The sequence below is a fragment of the Engraulis encrasicolus genome, chromosome 11, assembly GCF_034702125.1.
Source record: "Engraulis encrasicolus isolate BLACKSEA-1 chromosome 11, IST_EnEncr_1.0, whole genome shotgun sequence".
NCBI classification, from domain to species: domain Eukaryota; kingdom Metazoa; phylum Chordata; class Actinopteri; order Clupeiformes; family Engraulidae; genus Engraulis; species Engraulis encrasicolus.
The window spans coordinates 36,654,019-36,674,845 of NC_085867.1; the positions used below are offsets into that span (position 1 = coordinate 36,654,019).

Sequence of the window (20,827 nt, forward strand, 5' to 3'; positions counted from 1 at the left end):
ATGCCAACTATGCATCAGCTTAACTTTCTTCTCAGTGGAAATTATAAAACTGTTTGTGCGTAAAAGTGTGCCCCTTGTGATTTGATAAAAGTGACATTTAATAAATACCGAGTCACTAGTCATTGCAGTGAGGTTAGGTGTTTTTTATTTTTATTTTTTAAACTTTTGTTAGATTCAGCAGACACTGCTGTGCTGTCACGATAACATATTTATAGAACACAACAGCAACAACCTGACGCACATGCATGCGTAATTATGTCCCTGGGCTTAGCGGCGACCGCGTGGAGTTTGTTTGGCGATGTAGAGCTCTGGAGTGGTCCAGCGCGCGGCGCTTCCACTCGAGGCTGTCCTGCCGTGCAACAGTTTCATGGACATCCTGACTGTTTCAAAGGGGAGGTAGGCATTCAAATAACTGTAGACAGTGTTTGTTGTCTATATTACAAATTGTTATTATGGCCTAATTGTTCAGTGAGTGGTTACATTTGAACCGATTTTGTTGTTGCTGTTTTGAACAGGATACTCGTTCTCGTAGTGTATTGTGTGTTCATTATTTACCAGACGAGTCTGTGAAAGATATGATTAATCTGCCATTTCAACTTACAGGCATGCAAAATCCTGAGGAGCATTACCATGTTGCTGCTCCACCCTCATACGGAGACCTCCAGGATGAAAAATATCAACCTTTCCCGCCTCCTATGTCTCCAATCTTTGCTCAGTTACCAAGGAAACAGCCCTCACCATCAGAGGCGAGCGCAGACGACATTGGGGGTAAATTGTCTAAGCCAGCCAAGCTCAGGTCTCTTGGATGGAAATGCATTTTTTCTCTTTACAGTAGGTTTTATCTGCCATTTGCACAATGATTGTTCTTGCAGGTATGAAAAATAAAACTTCAAATAGCAATAGCATAGGGAGGGACAAAGCTATTTGCAATTTTGGATTGCATGAAAATCTATTTCATCTTATTAATGTAAAAGATAGGGTCTTTTATTGATTGGGCATTGATATTATTTAGCATTCATATTGGTATGCCAATTATTGCCAATTGTTTATGTCATATTAAAGCAAACTTATAGATTTTAGTAGCACATTGTGCACACAAATGCACAACAAGAGCTACCTCACTGTACCAAACTGTAGTTTTAGTCTTCAACACTGTTATATGGCTTTGCGACATGGAATGGGCATGGAAGAAACAGGAAAAGACATTTGCTGGATTTCAACTTTACTTGCACTTGTGCTCTTCAGTGTTTATATTTCAGTGCGTATGACGTATAAATTACACACTGAAGCATAGTGCCCGCAGTGCCCAAGTGCACCATCTGAGGACAGATATATTGCATACATGATACTGTATATACAATGCAATTCAAAGGGTAGGATATTTAATTCAATAGGCAAAAAAGCATCATCCTGTGTCCAAAACTTTGCCTGGGCATTTCATCCAAGCTGCACAACAATATTCGTAATATCTGTAAATTCATGCAAACTGTCATATCGTTTCAGGTGAGAAGATCGGTGGCATACTCCTCTCACAAATGGAAGAAGAGCCCATGACTATGTGGAGGGAACCAGCTGATGTGGATGTTGACAAGTTAGTACACAAGTTACACAAGATAGTGTACACAAGTTGTCCACCATTCACTAGGGGATATGGGAATATCTTCATACATTCATATTGTTTTGAGAGTGGTGATTTTTGTCAGAGAGGAAAATAGCATTGTCCTCACCATGTGCTTGTGTTACACTGTGTAATTATACCTCAAAAGTTTCTTATTTTATCAGTTTGCTCACACTTGAATCATTGTGCATACTACTAACAGCCTCCAGATAGACTGTACCCCTCAATACCTTTCCTTTAATACATTGGCGCCACCTAGAGGAGAGTTGAATTATTGCACAAATGGAAAGAAGGATGGCGTATTACTGGTATGTTGACGCATCAAAAACATTTTTATTTTATCCCAGGCTGTTGTCTGAAAAAGGCATTTGTCGTCTATGGAGTGTTCTCTGCAGCACATCCTTCAAAGGAGAGGGGTACGAGGTAAGACAAGGATCATACAGTTTTCATTCTGTCTTATTATAGTGGTGTATCTATCACTCAAGGATGCAGACTACATTTGTACAAAGTCAGTTGTCAGCAATAGGCTGTTTCATTAGCAAAAAAAATGCTACAAAGTATATGTTTTGTTTGTAACTCTAATGACAAACAAAAAAATATTTACCATGAAAGCCTCAAACTAGTGTGCAAGCGATTGAGTTGAGGTACATTAAAATCTTTTCAGACAACATTGTTTCTTTACCGGTATCAGCCCTACATTATACACAAATGTACAGCCTTCAAATATTACATAATTGGCTTGCGTATATAATTGGATATAAAAGATAAATGGGTGGAGGTTTCCAGTGCGTGTAGGCTACTTGACAACTGTTGCGTGGTGGGGAGCGGAAAGGATTAGATCTAGCCAACCCAGTACTGCTGCTGCAGCTGTTTTTATGAATGAAAGTGTGCCTCCTCCTGTCATCTCAGAATATCTAGACTAATCTAAGTCGATATCTAGACTAATCTTCCTGTGTGCTTGCGTGACACTTTCAAAAACATGTTACTTACACCAAGAGAACGTGAATGCTTGAAGACATGGCCCTTGATGTTGTTACCAGAATGGAATTGGCTAATTTGTTTTAATTTAGGACTCTGTGTAATGTCTTAATTGTGTACTTGATAGTTACGTTTTTTTAAATTCATAGCAAAGCATGCCATTGATGGTACAGGGTACATCATTAGGCTATAATTATTGCCAAATGTATAAAACATAATGGGATTTGTTTACATGTGCTACCAAACTATAGGCGAGTGTATGCAGTGTGGAGAGGATTAGCTCTAGTAGCCATCCCAGTGCTGCTGCAGCTGTTTTTATGAATGAAAGTGTGCCGCCTCCTGTCATCTCGGAATATCTAGGCTAATCTAAGTCGATATCTAGACTAATCTACCTGTGTGCATGCGTCGCACTTGAAAACATGATGCTCACACACTGAGAACTCTTGTTATTATATGGTTGTGACGTCATCTGTCGAATGCTCCATTCATTTCAACGGGGCTCCCCAACGTTCGGACGTCTGTTATTTTTCGATAACGGACGGGTTGGTCTATAACAGACCGCTGTCAATGGCAACAAGACTTTTCACTGCTAAAGCGACTTTTCAACAAGACTCTAATCAGCTGCTGTGATAGACAGCACCCGTTGTCCTGGCTACCGCTGTCAATGGCAACAAGACGTTCACTGCTAAAGCCACTGGCTTGTATACAAGTCAGTGGCTAAAGCGAATGTTTCATATCACTCCGCAGGGGGTCCGGTCTTTTGTCACTCTAATCAGCTGCTGTGATAGACAACACCTGTTGTCCTGGCTACCTAGCTGTTGCCTAGCGGTGTTCCACAACGGCACTGTTTTGTTTTGCGCAGCAACAATCCTAACATTAAATAGGTCTAAAGAAATGTCTCCGCCATGTGTGAATCATTTAAGTATATCCATATAATAAGCGGGTTAACTTTCGGCGAGTCGGTCGCTTTGTGGAATAGCAGCACTTCAGAGAGAACAAGACCCCTCCGCTCCGCGTCGGGGTCTAAAGATTCTCTCTGTCGTGCTGCTATTCCACGGTAGCGACCTTCTCGCCGAACGTTAACCCTTACGTAATATTGTCCCACTAGTGGACTGTCTTGCTATTCGTTGAAAAATCTTAACCATTCACAATAAACATTTTTGATGAAAAGACAAAAAAACGTAAGTACCATAGTAGTACACAACTATGACATCTTAAGTAAGGCATATCGACTTGGCCATTGCTATTGGGGGCAATAACACACTTATAAGAGGGGCCTTTTCTTAAATGATAATTCATTACTTGCTAAATGTGTAATTAAACAATGGGATTTGACTACCACATATGCTACTAAACTGTAGTAACTGGATAGTGTTGAAATAGGATTTTGTTATGTGGTTACAGTGTGTGCAGCGTGTGAGAGAGAGAGAGAGAGAGAGAGAGAGAGAGAGAGAGAGTGAGAGAGAGAGTATTATGTCTAGTCAGCTGTTTACGCTCGTGCAGCTGTTTTTATGAATGAAAGTAAGCCACCCCCTCTGTCTCTCTCTCTGGGATATCCAGACTAATCTACCTACGTGTCATGCAGCACTTCTGGAAAAAAAAAAAACGCCATCTGGAAATCTGGGCCCAACATTCACATCCGTGTAGTAGCCTACTGTGTGAGAGCGCCCGTCTGGTAAACCAAATGCTGTTGCCATAGAGACTGAACTGGCTGGGTCGCTGAAGATGCGTTGTTGGGCCTGGCACACTGGGGTGGGATGGGATGGGATGTCTGTTCTGACACGCAACATCCTGGGCACCAGCCTCATCCTCTGAGTCAGCCGTGGGAGTGTGTGTGTGTGTGACGCAATAGCAAGTTGATGTGTGTGTGTGTGTGTGTGTGTGTGTGTGTGTGTGTGTGTGTGTGTGTGTGTGTGTGTGTGTGTGTGTGTGTGTGTGACGCAATAGCAAGTTGAAGTGTGTGTGTGTGTGGGCTACTGTGCATACTGTGGGAGTATGTCTGACGCAATAGGAAGTGTGTGTGTGTGTGTACTCTGAATTTGTGTGCATGCAACTGTGAGTGTGCAACATTTGGGTATTTCTGCAAATGTGTGTTTGTGTGTTTGTGTTTTTGTGTGTGTGTGTGTGTGTGTGTGTGTGTGTGTGTGTGTGTGTGTGTGTGTGACTGTGTGTGACTGTGTGCGTATGTGTGTATACTCCATCACTCCTACAGTGATAGATGCACATCCCGTCTACAGTGATAGATGCACAGGCTGGTCATCCATAGTGACCTGTGTTGCGGTGGTGACACCGCACATGTTCTTCATGTGTCATTAGACACAAGTAGCAGATTATCACCACACTTTGAAAACTAGCCTACACATTTGAACTAGATTAACACAACTGCACTAAGCACATGTACGTAGATCACAAGGGATTTTCAAAAAAACAGTGGCAGGTCAACAACAAAGTTCACTTCTCCCACCCTCTCCCACACCTCAAGAGCCCGACCACCAGACACAGTAGCTTGTGTGTGTTTAGTGTGTGTGTGTGTTAGTATAAGTCTGCTTTTATTGCCCCATGTGTTAGGCTACTACCCCAGCTAAGGTGTCAGCCAGCGCCGGATTAGGGCCCCAGTCAGTCAGTGAACCAGGGCTGTGTGTTACCCACACGTGTACCGTAGTAGTTATACGACAGCAGCAAGCGACGAGGGCTCTTTTTTTTCTTTCTTAGGTTGCTCTAATTCCACAAGTGCGTAAGCAGTGTTCCCTGTGAGGACATGAGGACGCGCTAGACTCTAGTCTACTCTACTCACAGGGTGGCTGGAGGAGGGGGCTGGGCAGGCAGTAAGGCTGAGGACAGTGTGTACCTGTAATCCGAAAGGAGTAGAGTGGCCAGCTGGGGCTGAGTGTGTGTGTGTGTGTGTGTGTGTGTGTGTGTCTGTGTGCAGTGTGTGTGTGTGTGTGTGTGTGTGTGTGTGTGTGTGTGTGTGTGTGTGTGTTTCTCTCCTCCAAAGCAGAAGCATCTCTATCAATTTCTGTCCCTCTCTCTCCAGAAGACATGTAGCCTGATTATCATCGACTTTAAAATCTCTTCGAGACTCTCTTCGGGTCGGGAACTCAGAAAGTACTTGCATTGCTCTTGACCTGACTAGCAGCAACGCTGAAGGTGTTGCGTCACTAAGAGAGGGCACGGCCTGGCTAGAAGACATGAGCTGCCCCCTCTCTTTCTGTCTCTCTCATCCAAGGCATGAACATCTCTCTCTCTCCCTCTCTCTGTCTGTCTGAACCTTTCTATCTCTTCCACCTCTTTCTCTTTATTATTTATTTTACTCTGTCTGTCTGCCTGTCTCCCTCTCTTTCTCCCTGTTTGTCTAAACCTTGCTCTGTCTCTTTACCTCTCTCTCCTTTACTCTGTCTGTCTGTCTGTCTGTCTGTCTGTCTGTCTGTCTGTCTGTCTGTCTGTGCCCCCCACCTCTCTCCTCCAAGGCCTGAGCCTAAGGGAGAGCTCAAAATAAAACCAAACCCGAGCTGGATTACTGAAAAGCCCTCAGACTGCCTCTTAAAATAGCACCTGGCCAGGCATGTCAATCATGTGTCGCCGGCAGCCGCTATTGGCTCGGGCCGGCTAATCCTCCCATCTTATTGGTGGATGAGCCCTGTTGGCGGGCCTGCCACCGGCCATCTGTGCATGTACTTGAACCCGGTTTGATAGATGGGTTTGGATGGCAGGATTTGTTGAAGTATTTCACCCAACATGTGCAGGTTTACGGCCAATTGTTAAAGGGAGTAACTTGTCTGTATTCGCAATTTGCTGTGTTTTACAACTGCGGTCCATATACTCACTATAGTTTTTTTATTTCATTTTGGCTGACTATTTTTCTTAGCATGTCTAATTGTCAATCAGTTACACATAATATACAATGCTTGAGTTTATGTATCATTGTGAATTGAATAAAATGTATGAAAACACAATAAAATGACGTACAGCACATGCAATTCTAAAACTATGCCTGTGCTGTATGGGAGGCTAAAGCTGCAATGTCATTTGCAATGTATCCGTGCAATTGTACTTCCATAACTAAAATTAAAATTCTATAGTTCCATTTGGCTTTTCATTTTCATGACAAACACGAGTTATTTGTGACTAAAGTAAAAAAATAAATTGAAAAAAAAATGTGGTTGGGGCTACGGTGACGTCAAAGTATCTTCACCAGAGCCATCTAATAACAGAGTTGCGCAAACCGGGGACCAGGAAGTCGGTTGGTGATGTGATTCGCGTTGATTAAAATGTTTCTTAACAGTAAACTTCTGTTCTTGGAAACTAACACAGAACCATCACATACCAAACAAAGATTAAGTACAAACAAATTACATGACCTTTACCACATTTTCTGTGTTATACCGCCACCTCCTGGAACTAAGTAACTTCTAATAGAACTAAAGTCAATGGGGATTTCCATGTTAACTCTCCGTGAGGCTCCATGAGAGCCGCCATTGCTGTGGAAAGATTGGTCCATAGAGGTCTATGGGAGTGGCGTAACTCTGATATTAGATGGCTCTGATCTTCACAGAACTTCTCTGGGTTGCTTGCGCATTTCATTTGACGTGACCAGAGCCCCACCCACATTGATCTCATTAACATAATGAGTCATTTGCAAGTCCTGGTCTTGAAAATGAAAATGCAAACAGAGGAATGAAAAGGAAATAGCGGTCCGTGTATATTTTGGTAATTGGATTTTCTGTTTTTGAATGGGAATTAAAAAACAAAAAACGACTGGTTTATTTGATTTTCGTTTTAAAGCCCAAAACCAACAATTGAAAAACGCAGCATTTTTCTTTCATTTTCATTTTTTAATTACACTTTAAAAAATGAAATTCAAAGTCAACACAAACGGAAAAACGGACCAAAACCAAGCATTATTCATTTTTCTCGCACCGGAAGTCAGACAGGAGCACATGTCAATGGTCCAACCGCGACTGAAGAAGGACTAGCATAGCATCGACGACTACAGCAGGAGTTGGAGAAATATGGATCAAGTTCAGTACAATTTATTCAGGAAGAGTAAGCGGGTAAGCTTGCGTGAAGAGGACATGACGGTCCTCAAGTTGAGCAGGATCTTCCAGGTAAGTAAACTACCACCCACTATACCACCAATACTACGAATAATTATATGCCTAATGATAGTAATATCAGAGCCTCTAGCCTAGCCTACTGTGTTCGCCATGGTAGCTCTTTTTTCAACTCAAGTAGAAATAATTAATTAAGTTTTGGCCAGTTAGTTCGGATCGCTACCCTCATCACATTGAATAAATGGTTTTGAAACGTGTGATGCCGCTAATATTAGGCCTAGTTGGCTAATTGTATTTGACTTTTGTGTTTTTAGGTCTCCGTTGACAGTCTGTACCTTACAGACGACGCTAATGTGGCGATATTTGCCAGCGATTCGTCAGGAATGTTCAGCTCACTGGACCTGTGTCCAAGGGGGCATTATGAAGTTCACGGGGAGGACGATGTCGCCGCCCCAGGATCAAGTACGGGGCAACGCTTTGCCTTCTCAAGGCCTCCGACTAGTAGTACAGTGACCAGTGGCTCACTGCTGGGTGCCGCTGCTCTCCCCAGAGCCTCAAACAAAACGTTTCAAAGGTAACTTTTAAGTCACCTATGAAATGATAAGCTTATGTAGCCTATAATAGGTTGTACACAAGCACCATTACCCATGCTTTTGTTTGTAGACTAGATACTGATCTCTGATCTTGTTATTGTTGACATAAGTGGCCTAGTGGAAAAAGGCATGTAATTGTATTGAAGTAGGCTACTGAGCACTTGAATTCTTCTACCAATAGGCCTAGATTCCAAAACCATTGGTTTGTTTATGTTTCCCTTTTATGTCTTGTGTGATATGCCCTATCTTGCCATGCGGTCTGACATATTCCGTGGGAATTTGGTTTGTGTTTAATTTTGAAACCTGTCTCTCACCTGTTTTGATTACCCCTCCCTGTGTATTTAAACCACCTGTTTCCCCTGGGTCTTCATTGGCCCGTCTGTTACTTATCATTTGTACTTGTTTAATTTATCCAGATCCGTGTACCTTGCTGAGGCACTTAGCGGCAAGCTCAGTGTGAGCAGGATGGTCATGGTGAGATTTTCGGAAGCTGAGGCCTCTCTTCAGTAGCCTGGTTCACACCAGACGGGGTGTGTGTAGCTTTGGCGCCCCCTGGCGGAGCAGAGCTAAACACACTACCGTCTGGTAAACAGCCATAGAGCACGCTCCGTCTCCAACCAGAAAATAGGCTGAGAATTTATTGCTTCTGCACGGCCTCCTCACCAACAAATTCCTTCAAAAACCTTCCTGTTAATCTTTAAAGAGTCAATATAGTCTCTAATCTGTCTTGTGACTCCTCAATGTGAGTTACCGTTTATATTTAAGAAATAAATGCTCCGTCTATTTTCTGGTTGGAGACGGAGCGTGCTCTATGGCTGTTTACCAGACGGTAGTGTGTGAAGCTCTGCTCTGCCAGGGGGCGCCAAAGCTACACATACACCGTCTGGTGTGAACCAGGCTATCTCTTCAGGGGATCGCTGCCAAAGTGAAGGAAGCCATTGGGAGTCCGGAGAATTTGGTTTTGACGGATTCTCAGGGGAATGCTATTGTGGAATCGGAGGGAACAACAGGTGGGTAACATACATTATGCTTCTCTGTTTTGAGTTTGTGCTTTTGATTTTGAATGAGTGATCCACTTCAACTGAAATGTTTTCTCCTGGCCTCCACTCCTACTCCAAGGGTCACCTTATTGGAGACAAAATGCCAGAAAAGTTCTTGCTGTCCCAGAAAAAGACTTCACAGACCTGCAGGGCACCAAGAGGAGGAGAATGAGGTAGGCTCATTTACACTGAACTCTGCTCCTCTTTGTTGCTTTATTTTTTTTCTGTTAGATTAATCGGTAACACTTTCTATGAAGCCCATATCTATAGCGCATTATGAGCGCATTTATAACAAATTATAATGCACCCAGGATCAAAAAATGAGAATAAATTCTCTGACTAAGGCACTCCAAATTAAAATGTCTTTATTGAAATGACAGGTCCTACATGGACATATTAAAAACAAGGCCCACGCGTAGCGGCATGAGTGCCTTCTTCAGGGCAGTGAAGAAGGCACTCATGCCGCTACGCGTGGGCCTTGTTTTTAATATGTCCATGTAGGACCTGTAATTTCAATTAAGACATTTTAATTTGAAGTGCCTTAGTCAGAGAATTTATTCTCATTTTTTGCTCCTTTAAGTACTATACCTTGGACTAAAGAGCACCCAAACCCAAGAAGCCAACAAACTATCTGGATAAGAGCACGCCATACTCCATAAACTGAAATTATAATGCACATTATAATTACACACAACGCATTACGACTACACTGATGATGTTTCATGATGCTTTATTATGTTAACAGTAATGAATAACCATGCATCTAGCTTATAACACTTTATAAATCCAAGGGTATTATGCGTGCTCATGACTGGATATAAACTACAGGCGGCCTGATGGGGCTTACAGTACATTATGATGCATTATAGATGTGCATTATACAGTGCATTATAGATGCATCCATATGAACTTCACTTTACTTGGAGCACACATTGACGACTTATGATCTCACATGAAATATTATAGCATCGTATGAGACCTTATGACAGTTTATCATCCAGGTCTGTGCATAGAGGGGTATGGGTACTCAAAATGTACTATAAGCCCCATCAGGCAGCCTATAGTTTATAGCCAGTCATGAGCACTCATGACACCCTTGGATTTATAAAGCATTATAAGCTAGATTCATAGTTATTCATAACTGTTAATATAAAGCATCATGAAGCATTATGAGTGTAGTCATAATACGTTGTAAGTAATTATAATGTGCGTTATAATTCGTTACAAATGCGCTTACAATGTTGGCTTTAAGTAAAGTGTTACCTATTAATCTTTACTTCTCTTTTCAGACAATTTTGCCATTGCCATCTTTGTATAGGCCACACCATACATTGGGTTTGCATTCCCTTATACCATGTCTGCCACTAATAAACAAAGTCCCCCTTAAGGGTGCACCATGTAACATTTTAGTAGTCAATTTCCAGAATTCATCCTGGCCATTCACAAATGTGACCTTTTTAACAAATACTTACCACCACCATTAAATTCTAAATATTCCTTATGACTGGAAAAAATGTGTTTTACATACATGAAAAGGCGGATCTTCTCCATGATCTGCCATTTTGAATTTCCAACAATAGACATTGCAAGATGTGCTGTCCTTTGGTCATACTAGTAAATATTGGTTTATTATTCAGTAATATTCATGAAAAGATCAAAATTGGCAATAGTCAACACAGTTTAAATGAGCAGCATAGTTGCAATACCTATGCTGGCCACAATCTTATACAGTATACCTTTTTAAAGTATGAAATCCTGCCAAATACACTTCCTAAATGGCTGCTCTATTTTATAAATCAAATACTTTTTTTTGCAAAGGTTAAGCTTCTACCCCGCCATCATCAATCCTGTTCACCATATCAAGTACATATCTAACCTCTATTTTTTGTGTGTTATATCCTCTGTGAAACAGCAGGAAAAACGAAGAGGTTGGAGGCATTGCCGAGGTCACCGAAAAAATTGAAGAGCTGGTTCTTGCATCTCAGAGTCTCCCAGATGTTACATCTGCAATCAGGGAGCTCACCGATCTGGCTGCAGTTAAAAGACTGACCCTGACTCAATCACAGCTACCGGCCATTAAGCATGGGTTCTCTTGTGCTTTTTGCTTGAGTAAGTACCCAATGGATCTATTTTATATGGTGTGTGTCACAATTTCATTAACAAATAAACACTTGTGTTTTATAGTATCTAACCAATGTTTGCTGTGTGCCAGCCACTTTATTTTTGTGATGTACAGTAACAGATATTCTTATAATTAACAAAGTTGTTACATAATGCACAACCCATACACCAAGAACATTTAACCGAAGACACACATGCATTAATTGACAAGTCTTTCTCATTTTGTGTTTTAGAGTTGATGACAGAGCCAATCTTCACGCAGTGTTGCCAAACCCTCATTGGCTGCAAAACTTGTGTGGAGGAGTGGCATAGGAACTCCGACACCTGTGCAAAATGTAGGGGAAGTGTTGAAGGAGACAGCATGTTTGAAGTTAAGGGCCTATCAGAGGCACTGTCTGTCCTGAGGTCTCTTTTTGAAGAGGAGTAATAAGTATTTGTTTACAGGTACTCGCAAACAAGTATTTTTATTTTGTTTACCGAGTAGCGAGTGATGCAGAGTGTTTTTATTTTGTTTACCGAGTACTGAGTGTTTGTTTTTATTTTGTTTTATTCTTTTTAGGTGGGTCAGAGTTCATACGCCCACTGCCACTAATTCCACTCATTTACATTCTTACATTTTTTACAAATCCCAACACAAATGTTTACACATTGCGCCGAGTTGTGGTAATGAGAAAGAGAAGCGCCTCTTTGTATGGTGTGAAATCATTGTTGACTGCTCTAGACAACAGTTCAGAAATGTCAGAATATTGTTCTGCAAACTGGTTCTCAGACATTAGTTTGTCTTCTTCTGTTAAAAATGGATCTACTCCAAAGGTAGATTGTGGTGTTAGGGTGGATCCCAGCTGCTGTCTGTAAAGTTCTGCTGCTTCAGCTGAGTGAGGCAACAGCTCCTGTGGGATTTTTTTGGGACACACCCACCGCCAGCCAAGTCGTTTGGTGTGCCTTTTCCTGTAAAATAAAGATACTGTTGGCATTGAGACTTACTGTATGTGTGTCTGTTTTTATTCTGTTCTAATTCGTCTGATGTTTGCAATACTGGTTATTTTACCTGGAATACGGTGAGCATTCCAAGACTCCACCACTCTTGTAACACCAATCTGGCACAGCTGACCAGTCAGGCAGGACACGCAGTATTTGACAAGACTGTCATCCATGTCAAGCAATTCCTGGTCCACCAACTGCAGAAGGGCTTTCTTCAGGGGGTAGTTGACACGGCTGTTTATCTCTGGCCAGATTCGTTCAACTGTGTGATTCTGAATATGAGGAAAAAAACATTAATTTATTCCAATGGTCAAATGAAAAAATGTCTTTTACACTACATTTTGCAGACTTCTCTACAGTAAGTGTGTTGGAAAGCATTGCAATTCTGAAAAATAAGACTGCTGTTAAAACAAATTATTGTTTTCAAATAAACAATAACACATATTAACAAATAATTTCAACAGGGATAGCCACAGTGTGTGTTGATGCAGCAACTATAGAACATACTGAACTGTACCCTTGTGGATGGAGTTTGCAAGTAAGGTCTTCTCTCTTGAGTGTAGCGATGAGGTGATAGCAGCTCCTGAATGAAGAGCGTCAAATAAAACTCCTTCCCGTGGTCCACGCGAACCTGGTCCCACATCCCATAAGCTAGTATTGCAGGCCTATTGGATGAAAAAGTTGGTTTTAATTTGAGTAAAGCTTTTCATATGTAACCATTCAAAATCATTCTTTTAAAAATGTAAATGATTCGGCTATAAAGTAGGCTAACTGTTACGCTGACAGCATATTGTCACATTCGCTTATGGATACCATTTCCAGTGGCAGTATTTAAGAGCCTGTCAGTTATAGGGGACTACAGCTTTTCTTTGTAGGACATCCAAAATCACAGTCTACATATCGCAATCTTGATATCATATTGATATTCGCCAGCATCGGGCTTAGCTCATATAAATGATTGAATACTGTTATATGTGCACAAACTACACAATGTTACCTGAAAACATCTTCATAGATGGTAAGGTTATTTTTTATGGGCATGGTGGAGTGACCAACAATCTTTTTGCTATAGCCGTCAATGGCTACAACATGTGTAACCCCAAACATTTGCAACTTTTCATTCTGGTCCAGATGAATCTTCTGTCCCATGTAGTCGGCTTGGTATGGTATGGGGTTGAGGTTACGAGCACCCTAAAAGAAGACAAAAATAATGTGACAAAACAGGCTTCAACATTATCCTCAACAGATCCGGACACAGCTACACCTAACCTTAGGCTAGCCTACTTGAGTCAGTTTCATGCTTGGCTATTTTAACTTACAGGCTCAGTCTGGATGTGGCCAATTGGACTCTTTTTAGCCCATTAATTATTTTGCTGTTGAATAACCTTGAGAGAGGATGATCCATGTTCAGTTTTAGGGCCATTGGCCCACCCCAGAGAAAGGATGCTGATGTTAGGCCTATATACAGTTTAATATATGGCCACTGGGTGGCAGCGTGGGGTTGCGCATTGGAGGGAGGCAGGATGACCTTACACTTCAGGGCTATCCTATGCGCACTATAATCATTGATCCATGAATTGATTTCTCATCAGCTTCATCTACAAGTGTATGTCTTAGTAATTGCGATGGTTATAAAGTAGCCTAGGGACACAGAAGTACGCCAGTAGATAAGTGACACACCGCTCAAACATCTTGAATTTGTATAGCCTACCTGGCGTCTTGCTTCATTGTAAGGTCGGTGTATAGTTCTAAGCACTGATCCTATACGAGTCTCTGCAGCATGTACCCCTTTCACGGCGAGGTACCCCTTCATCATCCTTCTGCCAAATGTTGGTCCCGTCTAGAAACAACAAATGACCTGCTTTCACCATACCAATCGAAATAAATTGCTTTGCACATGCACATAGGCCCATCAAAGAAGACAAGTGCAGTTTTCATACCTCGGCTATGGCTTTTGCCACCTCCAACTCCAGATGTTCCTCGGGCAACCCCCTCAAGTTTACGCAGTTGTCAGCACAGTACTTTCGCACATTCCGGGCTGAAAATCCTCTTCCGCCCCCACTTTCCACTGAAATGCGCGCAGAGATTTCTGACGATGATAGGCCTTGTTTAGCCAATTCTAGAATAATTTCTGAGTAGGGCTCCAAAGACATTATTATCGCTTTATTCGCGCTTTATTGCAGTCTGAATGGCAACTTCCGGTGCGAGGATAATGAATAATGCTTGGTTTTGGTCCGTTTTTCCGTTTGTGTTGACTTTGAATTTCATTTTTTAAAGTGTAATTAAAAAATGAAAATGAAAGAAAAATGCTGCGTTTTTCAATTGTTGGTTTTGGGCTTTAAAACGAAAATCAAATAAACCACTCGTTTTTTGTTTTTTAATTCCCATTCAAAAACAGAAAATCCAATTACCAAAATATACACGGACCAATAGCAAACTGAACCTGTTTTCATTTGAATTTCCATCTTGGCACACATTGTGCACGCTGAGAGGAAAAAGAAAAGTCAAAGTGAAATGTGGATGTACACTTTCGGTCCGTGTATATTTTCGTTCATTCATTATTCTATTTCGGATATCACACGAGAAAGGAATAAGGACTCGTTTATGATGATTTACGCTTGAATATCACTTGTGAAATGGAACCAAGCGCCATATTTTGATATTTTGTAGGTACTGAAAATAAAACGCTGAATCTTAGAAAAGAGAGAAAAGCAATAAAGAAAAACGTCCTTCTGAATTGCGTCTTTTGTTTATTCAGAATTCGGGTGACCTGAGAGTAAATCCTGGAAGGCTGGTTTAGCCTTCATTACATGGTTTCTTTGGAGGCAAACGGACTTTGCAGGCATTGTTGATGCAATATACAGAACGTTGCTACACTTCAACGATGTGGTCGATCTGTGATGACTGTGCGAGGGATTTGTGTCATGAGATGGTTGCATAGTAGGCTAAGCTATCCATATCAAGCAAGCGCCACAAGCATGTGCATACGCGTCACCACCATTGAGTAGGGCGTCCTAGAGGGGGGTAGAAGAATGATTTAGGCTACTGTCTATTTTTTTTACTTAAACTTATCAACCAATTTAACTTTCGAAACAACATTTCATGTGCTTAGGCCTGGTCTTAACACTTGATTGTATTTGGCCATATAGCCTATTATAGCGTCCTAATCCAACAGAAGTGCAGCTGTGCGACCGGGACAGATATCTTCGATGGGAAGGGGTAGACCAACTGTCATCGAGAACATTGACAGTTCTTACGATCAGCATCAGTTTCACAGTTCATCTCAAGCCTTTAGGTGTATCTACCCGGACACATTGCTTTCCAACAATATCACTAATGTTCCAAATACACCAAAGCGAAATGTGTATTCAACATGCGTAAAACTTGGTATGGAGAGTGCGTGCTTCAGCTCATTACACTTGCCAGAATACGCAACAGTTTGCGTGAGAACACTGCTTTGGACCGTTTGCTCCCTAATGCATATTACTACATGTGAAAGGGTATAATAGGTTATTGATTCCAGAGACTTTAGCCTTTATTTAGGCTATACAGTTGAGTCCATAACATAAAGGGAAGTTCATCTCCATTTTATAAGGCGGACGCACGCTCCAATACAAGCCTAACCATCACGCGTGTTGCGCATAGGCCTACTAGCCTGTACATCGCAAAAATGTTTTTCATCATTCTATTATTTTTCTGTTGTGTCTCTGGCTCCAGCTACTGTTCTGTGTGTCGTTTGGTAGCTAGACCTTTTCTGATGCGTTTCAGACGGCAAACTTTCCTTTCGGGTAAACAGAGGGGGAGGGGTCAGTCAAATGAAATTCAATAAATGAATAGCCAAATATCACAAATTGAAAAACGATCAAAAATGTTGTCATTTTTTATAATGCTATTATGGTATGAAGTAACACATGCAGAAAACAAAACACAGCCATTTCTGCTTGTATCAAAACAAGAAGTTGCACCCTTTTTTGAATTTCATATTTCATTCCAAAATAGAAAAATGAATGAACGAAAAAGTACACGGACCAAACTTTCCCAAACACCATTTACGTTTCAATATTTGGCACTATTATACCATCTCGTGTTTGTCATGAAAATGAAAAGCCAAATGGAACATTTTAATTTTCAATTTTAGTTATGGCACTACAATTGACTGCTGCATTGAAAGTTAAATTGCAAAAATATGTCTCTTCTGATTGTCATTGTACCTGGCAGCTTTGGCCTCCCATAGTGCTGTGATGATGTGTGAGAAAAGCTCTGTCCATTCAGGTGGAGGATCTGCATACTCTCCTGGGGGAGATCGAGAGCTGGGCGTGCCAACTTTACCCCCAGCACACCTTTGATGACGTCGTCTCCCAGTTCGAGAACCTAGGGCACAGGCCAGACATACAGGTACAGGTACCTTTAACTCTCAACTTTTTGTTCAGCACTTGGGGATGTGTACAAAGTCCAGTTTCACATGGAACAGATACCTTTTCTATTTTTTAACATAGACACATACAGGGTAAAATGTTTGAAAATGTAAAAAAAAAGTACTGTTTCCCAGACAGGTGAGCTGTTTCTATACTTATACAGACATGTATGTATGTCTTCTTTTTAAAGTCACTTTGGCTATGAGTGTCTGCTAAATATCATGTACTGTATTAATCTATCCGATATAGTCTTAAACCCATCTTATCCTGATGCTGCTATGATGTTTAGCCTTTGACACCTGGAGCAACATATACGCTGCATTCCGAGTTTGTTTTTTTTTAAATTAAAAATGTGGGTATGTTAGATCTGAATGAACCAATATAATGCAAGATGAGGTTCCAAGCTTTGTACTTGATGTTTTTATGTGCTTCGGGGGCTGAGATATATAGGTTTTAGTTGGCAGAGGCCACCTTTTCCCAAAAAGGGCTTAGGCAGTAAGCAGGCTTTTTTTTGAAGGTGCCTTAGACTTAAATGGGTGAATACAGGCAATGGATTCTGTACAGCTATGAGGGATGCTAACCAGTCAGTGACGATATTGTGTCCCTTTCAATATCTAACCTCCTTCCCTTTCTTTGTGCTTGCGACCTCGTTATTTAAGGCAAGATGTTATTGACTATAAAGGTTTTATTTATTATCTCACTAAAGCACAATACAAAGGTAATTTTCTCATTTGCAATTGGAATGTTGAATGGATCAAATTCCCACAAAAGTGGTTTTGTCTTCTCCACAGAGCACCAGGCCAAGAGCAACAGCAGAGAACGGGAGGTTACATATTGAAAGGAACCCATACGGATGAAACTGAACATGTCCGTAATGACACCATAGACCAGGGGTGGGGAACCTATGTCTCGAGAGCCGTTTGTGGCCCTTGAGGCCGTATTATACGCCCCCTGACATAATTTTGACGTTATGTAGCTTCATGAACTATGACATATTTATTTTGTTAAAGGGACACTGTGTGAGATTTTTAGTTGTTTATTTCCAAAATTCATACTGCCCATTCACTAATGTTACCTTTTTCATGAATACTTACCACCACCATCAAATTCTAAGTATTCATTATGACTGGAAAAATTGCACTTTTCATACATGAAAAGGGGGATCTTCTCCATGGTCCACCATTTTGAATTTCCAAAAATAGCCATTTTTAGCGGCAAAAATGACTGTACTTGAACCATACTAGAAAATATTTGTTTATTACTTTGTAAACTTTCATGTAAAGATCACATTTGGCAATAGGCAGCCCAGTTTCAATGAGCAGCATAGTTGCAGTACCTTTTTTGACCATTTCCTGCACAGTGTCCCTTTAAAGTATCTTAGAAATGACATTTGCCTTCAATATAGGCCTAAAGTGCAGGGGGAAATCCTGGTTTGTGTTCAAAGTAGGGCCCTTGGAGAGTTTCTATGGCCCTTGGAGGAATTTGAAGTGGCCCCTCAAAGGAAAAAGTTTCCCCACCCCTGCTATAGACTGTTCCTTAACAAACAGTGACCCCTGCTGGACTGTTTTCTCTATCGTTTGTTTAAGTGCATTACATGTTTTTTCTTTACTATTACTATGCTATGATTTAGTTATTGAAGTATGCAGAGACCTCTGGTAATTCTGGCACCCTGCTGCATATCAGAAAGGACGATATAAAAAATAAAGGTTAAAATGTTGTTAAATGAAATTACTCTAAATGTGGATCAGAGATTGTATAAAGTAGAGGTAGAAGTAGCCTACTCTTACAGATGCAGTTACAACACTAGTAGTATGATTTTACAAAGTTGAAACCATGTATCAAACCACTAGTGTGTTGTATTTACATTCATTAGAGTACTTCTACTTTGTACAACTCTGCTTGCGTGTAGACTGATATGGCTTCACTTGAGTTGAGGTAGATCAGCCTAGACATCTTATCCATGAGTTGTGCTTCAATTTATCTCTCATCCCACTTAATACTACACTGCCTGTTTGTTTGTTCATGTTGCCTCGGTATGAGTATGAACTGAAGATAAATATCAGGCAGCAGGATGATCAAGTGACTTGTAAAGACCACATTTCCCACTAGGAATCAAACTCTATAAATTAAAGTTAGGCTAGATTAAAAAAAATAATCTTCTCAAATTATTGCGAATACTTTCTCAATAACAGAAACAAAGGCTGACATTTGACTGGTAATGCTTCACTTGGGGAAGTTCGATATTATCCATGTCGTGTTTCACCATTGGCCTCACGTATACTGTACACCAGTGGTGTAGTCTATGTAGAACGCAGGTATACGGAGTATACCCACTTCTAAATTTCAGGGATTTCAGTATACCCACTTAGGATTGATTGATCCATTATTTTGAATAGCACAAATATATACAGTACACCCACTTCAAAAAATGCTCAAATATACAGTATACCCTCCATAAAAAAGTAGACTACACCACTGCTATACACTGCCTGTTTTATTTGTTCAGGGTCATGTTGCCTACTGTAGTTGAAACAGTACAGTACAGTACTGTCCTCTTGCCGTCTCCGCAGGGCTCCGTGCGGGGTCTTCAGCAGGGCTGTGTGATGCCGGGGGGTCTGGAGGAGGCTGAGGACCAAGCATGTGAGGGGGCCATATCCAGCTCTGACTGCAGCCACCCGAGGGAGAGAGAGAGGAAGAGGGAGAGGGAGAGGGAGAGGGAGAGGGAGAGGGAGGGGGTGAGCACCACTTCTGGTGAATATGAGCACAGGAACTGCACTCACTCACACACACACACACACACACTGGTGATATTCAAATATTACAGCTCCAGACAAGTCAATCTTGATCAGGATTTTGATGACGCTGATGACTATGATGATCCTGATGATGATGATGATGATGATGATGACGATGATGATGACGCTGATGATGATGATGAAAATGATGGTGAGGGTTAATCAGCAGAAGCTGACTGGAGAAATGTATTAGTATTTCTTATCAAAATGAAAAAAAGAGGAAAAGAAAGTGTATTTCACTATTAAGTTGATCTACCTGGCAGAGACTAGGCCCTATTTAAAACTCAACATAAATATAAATTCAAAAATTTTAGATTAAAGCTTTAATTGGAGGGCTAGTAAATTTGTTTTATTTGTAACGGATTTGTTACAATATTTAATTTGTTATAAATAATGGAAGTGTGTGTGTGCGTGTGTGTGTGCGCGCATGTGTGTGTGCGGGCGCACCCGTGTGTGTGTGTGTGTGTGTGTGTGTGTGTGTGTGTGTGTGTGTGTGTGTGTGTGTGTGTTTGTGCACCTGCGTACCTGCGTGGGTTTGCCTGTGTCTGCACTCATTCTTGTCAAACTTCCTCTGCTTTCCCAAACAGCATCTCCCCGACAACCGCTCTGCCAGCAGAGAAGGCTCTTGATCCAGAGTGTCCTGTAGTGATGATGGGGAAATGGGGCAACACAGTGATCTCTTATCAGCTCATCTCAGTGGAAGACTGCCGCACCGCAGATATAGTGGATGCTCTGGCTGCTGCCCGGAACAGTGGACGCTGACGGACTCACCCAGAATTCTTTGAAGCACATTGAATGACAATTACGTATGATAATGTGCTATATAAGTAATTTTGATTGATTGATTGATTGATTGATTGATTGATTGATTGATTGATTGATTGATTGATTGATTGAAGGCTTTACAGTAAAGATAACAAGCTCAGCAATAAGCATTTGGGCAGATTGAGTCAAAACAGGCAATGAAATGAATAATTTTGTATTGATTACCAAATGGGATCAGGGAACCTCAGACTTGCTTTGCTAAATAAAGCAAAGCGATTGCAAAGTTCATTCACGTCTACATACACCAGCAACAAGGCTGCAACTGGCAGCTGTAACTGCAGGCCGATACAGTAGGCCTACATCAACATTGGCCCTTCTTAACAGCTGGAATTTCAGTTGCTCTTATTGAATCTGTAAGAAACATTAGATGCTGTATTTCTTAATGGGCTAAGCTATGTGGGCAGTGTACA

At 41.2% G+C, this 20,827-nt stretch overlaps 1 protein-coding gene, 1 long non-coding RNA gene and 1 pseudogene across 2 annotated transcripts; 2 read left to right on the forward strand and 1 right to left on the reverse strand.

The window, feature by feature from the left end:
- Positions 1-322: 322 nt before the first annotated feature.
- Positions 323-20,721, forward strand: LOC134458972 (TIMELESS-interacting protein-like). The gene is made up of 7 exons (XM_063211336.1): positions 323-396; positions 604-768; positions 1,504-1,591; positions 1,966-2,041; positions 16,655-16,777; positions 19,368-19,548; positions 20,180-20,721. The coding sequence occupies exons 2-7, from the start codon at positions 606-608 to the stop codon at positions 20,236-20,238; spliced, it is 690 nt and encodes a 229-aa protein (XP_063067406.1). The 5' UTR covers positions 323-396; positions 604-605; the 3' UTR covers positions 20,239-20,721.
- On the forward strand, positions 9,207-11,818 carry LOC134458970 (uncharacterized). The gene is made up of 3 exons (XR_010036722.1): positions 9,207-9,453; positions 11,193-11,389; positions 11,635-11,818. It is a non-coding gene; the product is annotated as an uncharacterized LOC134458970 (long non-coding RNA).
- LOC134458971 (uncharacterized) lies at positions 11,873-14,697 on the reverse strand (annotated as a pseudogene).
- Positions 20,722-20,827: the final 106 nt, after the last annotated feature.